General features: G+C 43.0%; 1 protein-coding gene across 1 annotated transcript in view; it reads right to left on the bottom strand.

Annotated features, from left to right (window-relative positions):
• LOC309569012 (uncharacterized protein) overlaps positions 1-16,261 on the bottom strand; it is a gene marked incomplete at both ends in the record, with an annotated part of 150,319 nt that overhangs the window by 97,367 nt on the left and 36,691 nt on the right. Inside the window, 5 exon segments of the mRNA XM_082274772.1 lie at positions 1,429-1,536; positions 5,597-5,737; positions 6,269-6,418; positions 8,620-8,730; positions 11,811-11,921. Of these exon segments, the coding sequence (XP_082130898.1) occupies positions 1,429-1,536; positions 5,597-5,737; positions 6,269-6,418; positions 8,620-8,730; positions 11,811-11,921 (621 nt within the window).

The raw sequence follows: 16,261 nt of genomic DNA, 5'->3' as shown, positions 1-16,261 counted from the left end.
CCCCCTACGTTGCCTGAGGTTAAAACGCTTCTCCTCTAATAGCATAGTATGCCCTCGAGTCCTCATGCAATCCCTTCGACTGAACAGCTTTTTTCTAAGCTGAGATCCCCATTGAGATATTTATAAACTGCTATCATGTCCCCCCTCAGGCGTCTCTTCTCCAGGGAGAATAAATCAGGCGATAACAACCCCCTCTGCTACTTAACTGACCAGATCAAAATCCCAGGAGTTAAACTGACTTGATGCTATAATCTGGCTAAAAAGTGTTCCCTTAATCTTTTTAAGGAGTGTATTTCACTTGGGTCTATGCTGACAAATCTACTTAATCAATATGAGCCCATATCCTTTTAATCTTGTATTATCAGCATCCCAACCACTCATAATGGTTTGGAAGGCCATCAGAAACTTTTCTTGAAAATTGTTATTTAATCTTAAAGTACCTCTGCCGCTAAAGACAAAAGTTGCACAAGCAAAGAAGATAGTAAATACCTCTCCTGTTTGCCCATGCCACCATTGCCTTTGATATTGAAGAGGACCTGAAGAATTTAGGAATGGTCTACACATTGGTTGAACCTGTTATACCCAATATCATTACTGTTTCCTGTAATGATTTAGAATCTGGCAGAGGAAACAGAGCACAGTGAGGGGACATAAATCCAACACTCATGAAAGTTTTGGATTCTGAGGATTCTTAAGGCAGTGGTTTCTCTCCAATACAGTGGACAGTTGAAGAGGTAAGAATTTATAATCTTCTTCGCATAAGATGCTTATATTTGCAACAAAGTTGCTTTTAAATGGGAGGAATCAATGGCCCAGTGCTGAATAATATAATACTTCATTTTAGTGTGCACCATATTTTGGAATTCTTCCAGAAAATTCAAATTTTAACATTCCCATATGAGGAATAAACAACATTTTTAGATCTGTGATGGACGTGAGACCTGCAAACACCGTCTGTATTAAGAAAGCTCTATTGTGTTTCCTAATAATTGTGAAGGGAATAGTGGCAGTGGGGGGGAGAGGAGAAAAGCCGGTAAAGCTTGGAGGAAGGGGGGGGGGGCACAGGCAGCAGGGGGGGGGATCCGATAGTGGGCAGGAGGGAATGATCAGTGCGGCAGGTGGGGGAACTTACTGTAGGCGATCTTTTGTGGCTCTCCCTGCAGCAGTTGAAAGCCAACAAGAGTGAGGAGGCGATGTCGGCCTTCAGCTGCTGCAGAAAGAGACACACAGAAGATCTGTTCATGTTATTTCCACCATCCAGGCACTGATCACCTGCTCTGTCCACATGCGACTCCCCCTGCTGTGGGGAATCTGCAGGGTCCCCCTTATCCACCTGGCCTACCTCACCATAAGGTGTCTGGTTGTTTTCTTATAATATTCTCAAATAATTTATTACACAACTGTATGAGCTAAACAAAATGATAATACCTCCGCAATAGCAGGTAGACTGGTACGTAATAGCTGTTCCATTGACACTGTATTTCTGACTACTACAGGTTCCTTGTTGGGTACAACCACGAATGGATGACAAGCTTCCTGTTGAAAAAAAAAGAGTAGCTAATGAAAGAACTAGAAGGGTGTAAGTGTGTGTACATGTGCATGTTTTTGTGTATGCTTATACAATTCTGTTCCATTAGTATGGATTTCCAAGCATAGGACACATACATCAACATTGGATTTCCAAGCATAGGACACATACATCAACATTGGATTTCCAAGCATAAGACGCATACATCAACATTGGATTTCCAAGCATAGGACACATACATCAACATTGGATTTCCAAGCATAGGACACATACATCAACATTGGATTTCCAAGCATAGGACACATACATCAACATTGGATTTCCAAGCATAAGACGCATACACCAACATTGGATTTCCAAGCATAAGACGCATACATCAACATTGGATTTCCAAGCATAAGACACATACATCAACATTGGATTTCCAAGCATAAGACGCATACATCAACATTGGATTTCCAAGCATAGGACACATATATCAACATTGGATTTCCAAGCATAGGACACATACATCAACATTGGATTTCCAAGCATAAGACACATACATCAACATTGGATTTCCAAGCATAAGACACATACATCAACATTGGATTTCCAAGCATAAGACACATACATCAACATTGGATTTCCAAGCATAAGACACATACATCAACATTGGATTTCCAAGCATAAGACACATACATCAACATTGGATTTCCAAGCATAAGACGCATACATCAACATTGGATTTCCAAGCATAGGACACATATATCAACATTGGATTTCCAAGCATAGGACACATACATCAACATTGGATTTCCAAGCATAAGACACATACATCAACATTGGATTTCCAAGCATAAGATACATACAGTACATCAACATTGGATTTCCAAGCATAAGACACATACATCAACATTGGATTTCCAAGCATAAGACACATACATCAACATTGGATTTCCAAGCATAAGACACATACATCAACATTGGTATTTTATGCCATCCACAAGACCACTAAGTGCAAAGGTCCAGAAAGTGTTAGGTGTAACATATTTAACCCCCCCCCCAAAAAAAAAAAAAAAAATATATATATATATATATATATATATATATATATATGTATATATATACCGTATATATACGGTATATATATATATATATATATATACAGAAGCAAATAATATCATAAAAACCAATGTTAGAGTAGATTGAAACCCTAACTGGATGACATTTGGTTTGCCCATGCAACCTGTATACAAAAAAATATACATTTTTTTCCCATAAAATCGTGTTTTCACCTTTTTTTTAGCCTTTGTTACATTTCAGTGTTGCTACATAGGTACATAGTTACATAGTTAGTCAGGTTAAAAATAGACACATGTCCATCTGGTTCAACCAACAAACAAAACAAAAAAAAAAAAAAACAGTGTTGAAAACCCAACATACAATCCCATATACACAATCCTATACCCTTAGTTGATCCAGAGGAAGGCGAAAAAACACCAGCAAAGCATGATCCAATTTGCTACAGCAGGGGAAAATTAAATCCTTCCTGATCCCCCGAGAGGATATTCCCTGGATCAACTTTACCTAAAAAAAATTTAGTACCCACTTATATTAAGTACACCCAGGAAAGAATCCAGGCCTTTTTTAAAGCAATCTAGTGAGCTGGCCAGAATCACCTCTGGAGGGAGTCTATTCCACATTTTCACAGCTCTTACGGTGAAGAAACCTTTCCGTATTTAGAGACAAAGTCTGTTTTCCTCTAGACTTAAAGAGTCCCCCCTTGTCCTCTGTGTTGAGCTTAAAGTGAACAACTCATCACCAAGTTCACTATATGGACCCCTTATGTATTTATACATGGTGATTATATCCCCCCTTAATCTCCTCTTCTCAAGAGAGAATAAATTCAGTTCCTCTAATCTTTTCTCATAGCTGAGCTCCTCCATGCCCCTTATCAATGTGGTTGGCTTCTCTGCACTTTCTCCAGTTCCCCAATATCCTTTTTGAGAACTGGTGCCCAAAACTGAACTGCATATTCCAGATGAGGTCTTACTAATGATTTGTACAGGGGCAAAATGATATCTCTCTCTCTGGAGTCCATGCCTCTGTTAATACAAGAAAGGACTTTGCTGATCTCCTCCAATCCTTTTCAGTCACGTTTTGTCTCCATGCACTCACCCCAGCGGAACTGCACATCATTGTCCTGGATTGGCTTTCTTATTGGGACAAGAGTGGACCACGCCTGCTCAATGTGTATTGGCATGGCCACTTGTAGTTTCCACCAGGTGCACACGTGAAAAGGGTCGAAACATAGGAGCACAATTTGGAGATAGTGGTCATCCCATAACAGGAAGAGACTTTCAAGGCAGGATTACTGTGGTTTATATTAACGAAAGCTGTGAATTTGAAAATGAATTGGCATGATAAAATCTTTGAACCCATGCAAAAACTAAGGCTGGCCCTCAAGGCTCCAGTAGGTCCTCATCTGCTGTCAGGTTCTCAGAGTGCAGGCAGGAAAGAGCTTGCCCCAGCTTCATAGATATTAATGAGAAATAAAGGAAAGTCCCAAAAGCTGCACATCACAAAACAAAAAACAAAACCCCCGTGTGTTGAAAGTGAAAACAGCATCAGCCCGGTCTCCATCCAGGCCACACCTCAATGTGTTTCTCCCCACCCATGAGACTTAATTATGGGGATCCGGCTGCTCAGCATGGGAAGCCAGTGGAGATCACTGGAGAAAGGGTGTCTACTACAGTGCCTTCCAACTTCTAGGGGCATGAGCCAGGTACTACATATACATTGTTACATTGATCCAAGCTTGACCAATTCCTCTTTAAGCAATTGGGTTTAGATCAACCTCAAGACAATTTTTAACACAAATGAAAAAGGAAAATTCTCAAATATGACTTAGCAGTGCAATTGTATCAAACAATGATATAGTCTTCTTGTAAAGTTCCTTTAGAAATAATATGTTGTAGGAGGAATTTAATGTTTTTATTGGAAGATGCTCTTGTAGACAATTAGCCATCATTTCTTCAGTAACTTGCCTATATGTTAACCCCTTGTCGTCTGCTCACTAGAGCTGTACTGCGGCAAAGTGGCTCTTATAGGTCTGACGACGTAGACCTACATCGGCAGACACTCCCCCCTCTCGGCGGCGCGCGCGTGGCGCCGGAGGCTCGCTCCCGCTGTATTCAGTCACAGCGGGAGTCGGGCCAGGGGAGGATAAGCGGGTGGACAACAAAGCGGGTGGACCTCCTAAGTGACAGGCAGGGTCAGATTGCCGGATTCTGCATAGTTGAACCTGCGATCTGTCCCTGTGTGACTCAGTCACCTCCCCCCACACACGTCAGTAAGCACCAGGCATACATTAACCCCTCCCTCTTCAATAAAATTAACCCCTTCCCTGCCAGTGTCATTTTTACAGTAACAGTGCGTATTTAAAGCACTGATTACTGTAGTAATGTCACTGGTAACCCCAAAAGTGTCAAAAATGTCAGTCAAGGGTCCGATCTATCCGCTGCAATGTCGCAGTCCCGCAAAAAAAATCGCAGATCGCCGCCATTACTCGTTAAAAAAAAAAGGACAGAAATCTTTCCCTTAGTTAGTAAATGCAAAAACTTTTGCGCAAACCAATCAAAATACGCTTATTGCAATTTTTTTTTTACCAAAAATATGTAGCAGAAAACAAATTGGCCTAAAATGATAAAAAATTTTGATTTTTACATTTTTTTGGGGGGGAATTTCATATAAAGAAATGTGAAAAATATTGTTATTTTTTTCAAAATTGTCGCACTTTTTTTTTTATAGCGCAAAAAGTAAAAATCGCACAGGTGATCAAATACCACCAAAAGAAAGCTCTGTTTGTGGGGAAAAAAAGGACGTAAATTTCGTTTGGGTACAGCGTTGTATGACCGCGCAATTGTCAGTTAAAGTTGCTCAGTGCCGAATTGCAAAAAGTGGCCCAGACGTAAGACAGCAAAATCCTCCGGTGGTAAAGTGGTTAATCCAAAATCTTGTTTATATGAAACTATTTAAAGTTGACTTTAGTAATTAGAGGTAAATCCAAAAAATACAATTACTTACCATTTATGTTTGTAGAATAGAGCGCACACACGGTCTCATTTCCAGTACACTGTACTGTTTGCTCCATGTAGCACCATCCAGAGGAAGATGATTGGCAGGTGGGACAGGTCACTCCATTGGGTTGAGAGCTGACAGATGGCACTTGGAAAAGAACATACATTTATACTTTTAAATGTGGAATACAGGAGTGTGTCTGGTCTGGCATTGGGCCCACAACTGGTAAAGAAGCGTAACATTCATTTCTGTGGAGAAGCTTGGACATTTCTGATACTTCTTGCTCCTAACTAGGATAACCGTAGTCCTCCTCAACAAGCAAGCAAGCCTTGTTGACAGTAGGCTCTACAAGGTTGAAGGCTACCTCTCTTATTTCTGAAGGTGAAAAAGCTTTAAGTACAAGTTCTACCAAACTTTTTTGTAGTTTTAAATAGGGTAAGGAAGGGTTAGAACCCTTAATTGCCATCCGGGCCTCCATTAGAGAGACTACTATCATGGGGAAATGGTTTTAGCCCTAGCAGGTGAAGATAAGTTCGACTTTTATAGGTAAGCAGGCAACTGCTACCAAGAAAGTGAGTTCTCCTGACAATGTAATACATTCAAGGTCATTAAAAATGTGTATGGATCTAATTCAGGAATACAGAGCTGCATTAATAACTTATGTGCTTGTGTCCTCACCTGGCAGGATGGATGAAGAAGAGCAGTTGTCAAAAGCACAACAAGAAGTAGACATCTTGGTGTTTCCATAGAGCGTGCTGATACTTCCAGTTTTGTCACATTGACTTGCAGGTGCGCACGATCGGATGTATCTTCTTGAATTTGATCCACCTGATATTGAGTAACATCAGTTAAATTTGCTTTTATTTACCTCTCATGATTTTTAATTACGTCCCGATCTGTGGAGTAGCATGGGTTGCCAGCTCCTGAAGCACCCTCCTGAGTAGGCATGAGGGCAGACATGACATGGGTCTGAACCCACCTAAGCTAGCCCAAAAGCTGTCAAAGGTGACAGCAAATTATAGGCGGAAGAGGCGTTCCCTACCCAACGGAAATTGCTACCAAATCTGAAGAGAGTCCATAAATAAAAATGGGGGTTTGGTCCCACCATATGGCCATATCGTGCTCAAGCCCACTACTGCGTCAAAGTACCCCATTATCAGTGGGTCCTACACTATCCATGAAAAAGAGATGAATCCAGCCTTTCTAACCCATGGAGATAATACTCCTTGCTGGGAAAAATGTGCAAATGCACTACAGGGGACTCCTCCTATATCCACTTGATGGTGGACACTGATTGAGTACAGGTGTGTGTGGGGGGTGGGGAGGGCTGCTCAACCTCGATAGTCTGGTCAGGGTAATAATAAATAATGGGGTACTTTGACGCAGTAGTGGGCTTGAGCACGATATGGCCATATGGTGGGACCAAACCCCCATTTTTATTTATCTTCAGATTTGGTAGCAATTTCCTTTGCATTTGCGCGCTATTCTTTTTTAATATACTTTTGGTTCATAGCTGCAGCAGCTTTGGAAATACATGGGTATGCTCCCCCAAATTTTTTGCCTGTTCCCTACCCAACAGCTGCATGTATGCAAGGGGCTTGCTGCTGGGGGGAGAATGCCTCTACTGCCTGTGATTGGCTGTCATGTTTGACAGCTTCCCGATGGTAGTTTCGATTGCTAGCACCTGGGTCAATGCAAGTATTTTGCCCGTTAACCCCTTTTAGAATTTAGCGTCCTTGGCCTGACCTCTCCCATGCTGGTCCCAGTAAAAATTATGCTTCCTTCCTTGCCATTGCAGTGCTCTGTACTGGCATTTCTGAGAAACAGCCACAGCCTTCATGACAAGTGTCCTCACGTTGAAGTGGAAGGATATGTCTGACCAAGCCTGTTGCTGATTACTGAGAGTACAAGGTCTAACTCTGGTACCTATTGGCCTGCACAGTCATATTTATCCTTCCTAAACAACTACTGTAAGAAAAAAATTGGAGATAAAAAATAAATAAATAAACAAATAAAATAAAAATGGAGATTGTTTAATTATGAAGAGCGTCTGCAATCGCTGGATTTATTCTCCCTGGAGAAAAGACGCCTGAGAGGGGACATGATAGCAATTTATAAATACCCCAATGGTGATCTAAGCATAGAAAAAAAGCTATCCAGTCGAAAGGATTGCATGAGGACTTGAGGGCATGCAATGCGATTAGAGGAGAAGCATTTTAACCTCAGGCAACGCAGGGGGTTCTTTACTGTTAGGGCTACAAGATTGTGGAATTCTCTACCACAAGAGGTGGTTTCTGAGGGAAGTATGGTGGCTTTCAAAAGACTCTTAGACGTACATCTCAAGGAGAAGAACATTCAAGGGTATGAGAGGTGATTACGGCCACACACACCTACACAGGTTGAACTGGATGGACTATTGTCTTTATTCAACCTCACCTACTATGTAACTATGTAACTATGTTTGTACCATGTGTATCTGATTGCGTATCTGTCTTATTGGGTTTTAAATGAGGTTTCCTCTTTACAAGTTTAGATCTCTCCACTTTCTCTATGATAGCATAGAGATCCTTGCTAAATCATGAACCCCTTCCAGCCTCCACCTCCCAGCCATTTAACTGGATCTACTGGGAGGCAGAGGCAGGCATTACAATCATGTGCAAAATGTGATTGGCTGGCAGTCACATTGGCCAGATTATCGGAAAGCTCCTGATCGCAAGCATGCAGCTGGAGCTTTCTGGTACCCGCTCGCTACTGTGCTCTCAGCACAGTAATATGTTTAACTAGGGACGCCTATATGCGGCTGCTCGGCCTTACAGCCCATACATCAAGAGGCTGCATATATGCATGTGGAAAGTGGGTAAAATAAATACATATATTATACTATAATGACAACGGGTTTATGTGAACTGTAAACTGCAGTGGTAAGTCCAAAATAAATTTCTGCTCATGAAAGCCACATGAAGGTATGACTCTAAAGCAGTGGTCCACTCCCCTTTTAAAAGTGGAGAAACCCTTGAAAAATATCTTACCCACAGTAGATTCCATGTATGAGGTTGCACAGATGGAGCCAGAAGGGCAGGTGACATTGCTTCCTGTGCAGGTTGTTGAGTCCATACACTCTGAGCATGATAGATTATAGCCTGCATGGTAATTATAAAAAAAAAAAATAAATAAGAAAAATAAAGTAAGGTAAAATTCCATAATTAGGCCCATGAGGGGGTAATATGTGTTAGGGGCATGGCATATACTGGACAGACAGACAGACAGATTATTATTAATAAAAATATATTATATTACTATATGTACTGTATATTATATTCTTTTTCATTATATTATTATTTAAATTTCCATGATTAAATCAATGAGTGGGTGAAACACTTAAGTAGGGCGTGAGATGTATACACTATATTACCAAAAGTATTGGGACGCCTGCCTTTACACGCACATGAACTTTAATGGCATCCCAGTCTTAGTCCGTAAAGAAAACAGAAACGGAGCGCCTCTGAGTGCAGTATTTATTGAACAATATCAGACACATAGTAATGGCAACTCACATGTTGAAGGAAAAAGACAAGCTATGAAAGCTCCAGTGGTAGGCTGATGAAAATCCAGGGGTCCCGAGGAGTGGAGATGCCGAGAGACGGTCTGAAGGGCGGAACGACTTGGTCCTGGGAATCGTCCGTTTTCCGGATGCGGCTGGGCGCCAGAGGACCAAGCTGGAAGGTAGCGTACGCCGTGTGATGTCACCGGAGGCTATGGGATGACACGCCGCGTTTCAGAGCTCGCGCACGGCTCCCACTGGGCACAGTGTCGTTCCGCCCTTCAGACCGGCTCTCGGCATCTCCACTCCTCGGGACCCCTGTATTTCCATCAGCCTATCACCGGAGCTTTCATAGCTTGTCTTTTTCCTTCAACATGTGAGTTGCCATTACTATGTGTCTGATATTGTTTAATAAATACTGCACTCAGAGGCGCTCCATTTCTGTTTTCTTTACATTGTCCCACAGCACTGACTTCACTGTGTCCTACGGAGAAGCCCTTACAGCAGCATTTGGATTTAGTCTGATCTACATCTTTGGACTTTTTATTGGAATTATACCCCTTCATACCTAGTCCATAGACTGTTTATAATTGCACTCCAGCTATATCCGTGTTTCTATTTTTTAGCAGTCCTGCATCACCCCAACTAGCTTATTACTCAGAGCGCTTGTTTTTTTCTTGTATATCAGTCTTAGTCCGTAGGGTTCAATATTGAGTTGGCCCACCTTTTGCAGCTATAACAGCTTCAACTCTTCTGGGAATGCTGCCTGCAAAGTTTAGGAGTGTGTCTTTGGGAATATGTTCCTGAAGCCCAGAAAGCCCAGGCGGATTATATCTCTAGAAGTTCGGCTGGATCACAACGAGTTGTCCCTTCATATGATAGATACTGTCCTTTGGAGTAAACCCTGAAGTTGACCTGTTCACCTCCCCCTGCAACAACAAACTGAAGGCATACTACACGTGTAGCCGGTGCTCTCTGGCCTTTGGGGTGGATGCCCTGACGGATCAATGGAGCTTCAACAGAGCATATGCCTTTCCTCCAGTCCTAGTTTATTCTCAGATTCTCAGATTTCTGCGGAGACTCTAGTCATAAGATGTCGAGACAGTGGTGGTAGCACCATACTGGTCGAACAGGACGTGGTTCCCCCCGCTGATGCAACTCAGATATCGGAGTCTGGTGCCCCTTCCCCTCATGCCAGACCTTCTGTTGCAGGGGGAAGTCCTGCATCCATGCCTGGCGCGAATGCACTTAATAGTCTGGTTTTTGAGAGGGAGAGGTTGGAAGCCCTTGTCTGCCCCTTGGGTATGATTTTGACCCTTATGAGTTCAAGGGGAGCAAGCCCGAAATAAAGTCTATGGAAGGATTTGGGACAGGTTCGTGGAGGTCACATCCTCCACTGGGAAGTCATACAGGGACCCCAGAGTACAAGAAATCCTGGAATTCCTCCAGTCAGGCCTAGATCTGGCCCTGTCATTCACCTCTCTTAAAGTTCAAATATCAGCATTGTCGGCCTTTACAGGAGTCTCCTGGGCTGGTCATCTGCTTGTCCAGCAATTCTTCAGGGGTGCAGCAAGACTCAGGCCTCAGAGGAAACCAAGGTTCCCCAAATGGGACCTTCCTCTCATCCTCGATTTACTCACGGAGTTCAGTTCTGTTGGAGTCATATCTGTATCTATTAAAGGATCTCTCTATCAAATCCGCCTTCCTGGTTGCATCACTTTGGCTAAGAGGGTCTCGGAGATCAGAGCTCTTGGCTACAAGGAACCATTCCTAACCTTTTTTCCAGACCGGGTAGTACTTATACCCCAGCTTCACTCAAAACCCAAAGTCACGTTGGTCTTCCAGGAGAACCAGGAGGAAATTGTTCTTCCTACCTTCTAGGCTCCAGAGGCGGTTGAGGCTCATCCCCTAGATGTGGGAGAAACCCTAAAGGTTTACCTGCAAGCTACAGCCTCCTTTAGATGGTTGTATCATCTTTTCATCCTCTTTTGTGGCAGAAACAATGGGAAACATGCCTCGTCTAAAACTATTGCGGCTTGGGTTGTTCTGGCTATCAAGCAGGCATTTAGGGCAAAGGGCTTGGCTCCTTTGGAGACAGTGACAGCGCACTCGACTAGGAGCATCTCTACTTTCTGGGTGGCTTTGTGACAAGAGGCGCCAGAAGTTATCTGGCGGGCAGCCTCATGGGCCTCTATCAATAACTTTATGGCTCACTATCTGTCAATTTTGGTTTGAAAATTCTGTTGGCTGACGGTGTGAATTTGTGGTGCCCGTGTGGTGTCAACTAGTTATTTCCCACAGGTAGGTTACTAGGAAAATGGAAAATTTCCTATCAAATACTTACCATAATTTTCCTTTCCTGACGGACACTTTGGCAGCAGGAGTTCCCACCCACTGGGCTAGACGCCTAGTTATGGAACACGTTCTCTGGCCATGAGCTGAAATTTATGGGAGTAGGGTCCTATAGAGTTGGAAAGGAGGTGGAGTAAACCCACACGTAGGCTGCCATGGAGTCCATCAGGAAAGGAAAATTACAGTAAGTATTTGATAGGAAATTTTCCTTTTTTTGTATTTAAACAAATGATCTCACCCCCTTAGAAATCCAGATTGATTAATCTCTGCTTTCAAAATGCTGCCTATGAAAACTGAAACCCCCATAGACAGCAATATAAAAATTACCTCCAGTCGGACAGATGAACTTAAAGTCAAATATTGATCCTGCACTGTGAGATAGATGGCCTAGACTACAGAAGCTTCTAGTAGCACAACCCCGAATCACAGCTGGAGTTCCTTTTGGAAGTAAATGAAACAAACAAAAAAAAGTTTATTGAAATAATTTAAGTAGCTATAAACTCTAAGGGATCTATGTATAAAAAAGTTTGTTTTATACAGATGGGACAAACATCCGCACAATTAGGACAAATATTGCTGTATTTCCTCTACTATGCGTGGTTTCTATATTGCCATTTAGTGGCCACAATATTTTTTTTTCCTGATTGAGGCATTTCTGGGAAAAAAATATATTTTAGCAATATAGCTACTTGGTGGCGCTAACGATATAGCAACTATACATATTAGAAAAAATACAGCAATTTTCGCCCAGATTGTTTATATTTTTATCATATCGAAACAACATTTTTTACATAGACGCTTACATGTATGACATTTAATTTGCTGCTAAGGCACTCTGTATCATGAACACATTTTTTTTTTTAGGAAATTTACTTTTCTTCCTTTTTTGTATGCTGGGGTTGCCGATCTCCTCAGGCCTCGGTGGTCATTATCAGGAAACCCATGCTTACAAATGGTCCACAGGAAAAGGCTAGCATCACAGTAGGTTAGCATATATGGTCTTCCTTTATTTAAAAATAGTGGAATGCAGTTGGATAAAAGTTTAAACATGCTGGATTTATCAAACTTTATTCCACAATTTTTTTTAATATATATATATATATATATATATATATATATATATATATATATATTTCTATATATATATGTACAGTAAAACCTTGGATTGCGAGCATAATTCATTCTGGAAACATGCTTGTAATCCAAAGCACTCCTAAATCAAAGAATCAAAGCAAATTTCCCCATAAGAATTAATGGAAACCAGTGGCGGCTGGTGCTTCATGGGTCGGAGAGGGCGGCAGACCGCACTGCACCGCACCGCACATCATACCCCCCCCCCTCGCTCGCCGACTCTCTCATCCTGTGCTGCCCCTGGACTGACATGTGGAGGCGGTGGCTTCCCCCTCAGTCTCAGTCCATATCCCCCTTCGTTGGTCGGGCTTCCCCTGTGTCACCTCCCTCCTCCTCCTTCGCCAATAGGATGGCTTCTCCTTTCAGCCAATCGGGAAACAGGTCTCAGGACCCGCGTCCTGATTGGCCAGGAGGAGAATCCGTGTGACAATAGCGAATATTCATTCACTTTTGTCACACAACTGGGTGGGCTTAGGACGCAGTGCTCTGAACCCCAAGCCCACCCTTTTTCGAAGCCTATTAGAGCCTCTGGCTCTAATCACGTGCTTCAAAAAAAAAAAAAAATTCCCGCATTGGAATCCATGCATCCAGCGCCCTGCATGTAGATTAGGGGGCCGGATGCATGGATGGGGGGGCGGCGCCCCTGCGCCCCTAATGGACGGGCCGCCACTGATGGAAACTCAGATCATTTGTTCCACAACCATTTATTCATAAATCCTTCGGTTTATAGTCCATATAAAAAGATTATAGCAATCTGATGGGTTGTGTAACCATAAAATGTCCGTCCACAAATGGCGCCTCCACAAGGGAATTAGAAGCAAAATCCAGCAGGAGCTACAGAATATAAAAGAGATGAGAGGCGCCTCTAAGTGTAGCAATATGGTTACATTTAATGAAGGTTCAACATTTAGCAACTCACATGGTTGATGATTAAAAGAGGCACATCTAAGTATGCAGGCATCCGGGGTAAAGCTGTCCACATAGACCATCCTCCTCACTGCCAGCTCTCACTGCTGTCAGTCTGCAATCGTGACTACCCTGCAGTACAGCGATCTGAGCACGAGGCTTGAAGCATTCGTAGAGCGCAGCGGGGAGCGGATGGCGTCAATGGCGGTGCGGAGGACGGTCTATGTGGACAGCTTTACCCCGGATGCCTGCATACTTAGATGTGCCTCTTTTAATTATCAACCATGTGAGTTGCTAAATGTTGTACCTTCATTAAATGTAACATTTAGAGGCGCCTCTCTTCTCCATTCTACTCAGTTGTGACGTGACGCTACTTGTATATCAAGACGTTGCTTGTTTATCAAGTCAAAATTTATAAAAAAAATGTTGCTTGTCTTGCAAAATATTCTCAAACCAAGTTACTCTCAATCCAAAGTTTTACTTTATATATATATTGTATATTAAAAAAGAATAGCGCACACATACAAAAGAAATGACTATCAAATACGAAGACAATCCATAAATAAAAATGGGGATTTAGTCCCACCATATGGCCATATCGTGCTCAAGCCCACCATTATCCCCATTATCACTATCCATAAAAAAAGGATGAATCCAGCCTCTCTAACCCTTGGAGACAACACTCCTTGCTGGGAAAGATGTGCTACTGCACTACAAGGGACTCCTCCTATATCTACTTGATAGTGGACACTGATAGAGTACAGGTGTGTGGGGGGTGGGGTGCTCAACCTCAGAAGTCTGGTCAGACCGAATACATAATAAACAAGCAAAAAGTTGGGGGAGCAAACCCTGAACATGTATATCTAAAGCCGGTGCAGCTATGAACCAAGCAACATGTATATTAAAAAAGAATAGCGCACACATGCAAAATAAATGACTATCAAATATGGAGGCAATCCATAAATAAAAATGGGGATTTAGTCCCACCATATGGCCAAATCGTGCTCAAGCCCACCACTACGTCAAAGTACCCCATTATCAGTGGGTCCTACACTATCCATAAAAAGGGGTGAATCCAGCCTCTCTAACCCTTGGAGACAACAATCCTTGCTGGGAGAGATGTGCTAATGCACTACAAGGGACTCCTCCTATATCTACTTGATAGCACCCCACCGCACCCCCCACACACACCTGTACTCTATCAGAGTCCACTAACAAGTAGATATAGGAGGAGTCCTTTGTAGTACATTAGGAGTATTATCTCCAAGGGTTAGAGAGGCTGGATTCACCCCTTTTTTATGGATAGTGTAGGACCCACTGATAATGGGGTACTTTGACGTAGTGGTGGGCTTGAGCACGATATGGCCATATGGTGGGACTAAATCCCCATTTTTATATATATTGTATATGCTGACCTACTATGGTGCCAGCTTATTCCTGTGGACTGTGTCATTGTAGAGGTTATCAGAGACCTTCCAGCCTAAGCACCTGGGATTTGAAGGTGCGGATTGTAAAGGAGGTTGTAGACCTGTTTCACTTGTTCCATGATTAGAAAAGGTCATGCAGCCCCCGCTGGAGAGCATGTAGGCAGGATGTGGCTGCCAAGAACCTGCCGGAGATCAACGGCACTGACAAGCAACAAAGAATGAAAAAATTAGAGAAAACCTTATAGGGGTTGATTTACTAAAACTGGAGAATGCAAAATCTGGTGCAGCTCTGCATAGAAACCAATCAGCTTCCAGGTTTTATTGTCAAAGCTTCATTGAACAAGCTGAAGTTAGAAGCTGATTGGCTACCGTGCACAGCTACACCAGAATTTGCACGCTCCCTTTTCACTTCCTTCTATCACACGGGCTTTCCGATCAGATCTATCTGTCAGTTTTTCAGGTTGACCTGATCGGATGCTCCATGCACCCCTATGGAGCAACGGTGACATGTCCGCTGAGTGACACCCGCCGTTCTCCGATCCGATCCTGTCTGTAAAATCCAGATGGATGGAAACCCTATTTTCTATCGGTCTGGAGCAGTTTCTCAACCTTTTTTCAGCTGTGCCCCCCCCCCCCCAACAATTCTGCACAATTTCAAGGCACCCCATTTTAAAATGTAAAAAAAAACCCTAAACTAATAATTTTACATAAGGCAGCAACATCCATACACATGGGCCATCCAACATTAGAAGTGATTTATTCCTCCACTATTGCAAACTGGTATGGACTAGTATTCTAGGGTTTCTCTTCTCCCTCAGTTTCTCTTCTTCTATTTGCTAATGTGACAACAGTGCTGATGGAGAAGGGATGAGGAGGAGTAAATAAGGATGCTGTGCAAGCACCCGTCATTGTCCTTATCAACCAGTGATGTCACTGGTTGTCAGGGTGCCAGTTGCTTGACCCACACAGTGCCCAGGGTTGTCAGGGTGCCAGTGGCTTGACCCACACTGTGCCCAGGGTTGTCAGGGTGTCAGTGGCTTGACCCACACAGTGCCCAGGGTTGTCAGGGAGTCAGTGGCTTGACCCACACAGTGTCCAGGGTTGTCAGGGTGCCAGTGGCTTGACCCACACAGTGCCCAGGGTTGTCAGGGTGTCAGTGGCTTGACCAGCACAGTGCTCAGAGTTGTAATTCTACAAAGTAAAAACCTGTGGAAATCTGTTGCAATTATGCCAAGGCACCCCTGAAGAACCAAGGAGGCACACCAGGGTGCCGCGGCACCCTCGTTGAAAAAGGCTGGTCTGGAGGATCAGATC

This window comes from Pelophylax lessonae (assembly GCF_965119305.1).
Source record: "Pelophylax lessonae genome assembly, chromosome: 12".
Taxonomy (NCBI): Eukaryota; Metazoa; Chordata; class Amphibia; order Anura; family Ranidae; genus Pelophylax; species Pelophylax lessonae.
This window is presented reverse-complemented; position numbering and strand designations above follow the sequence as displayed.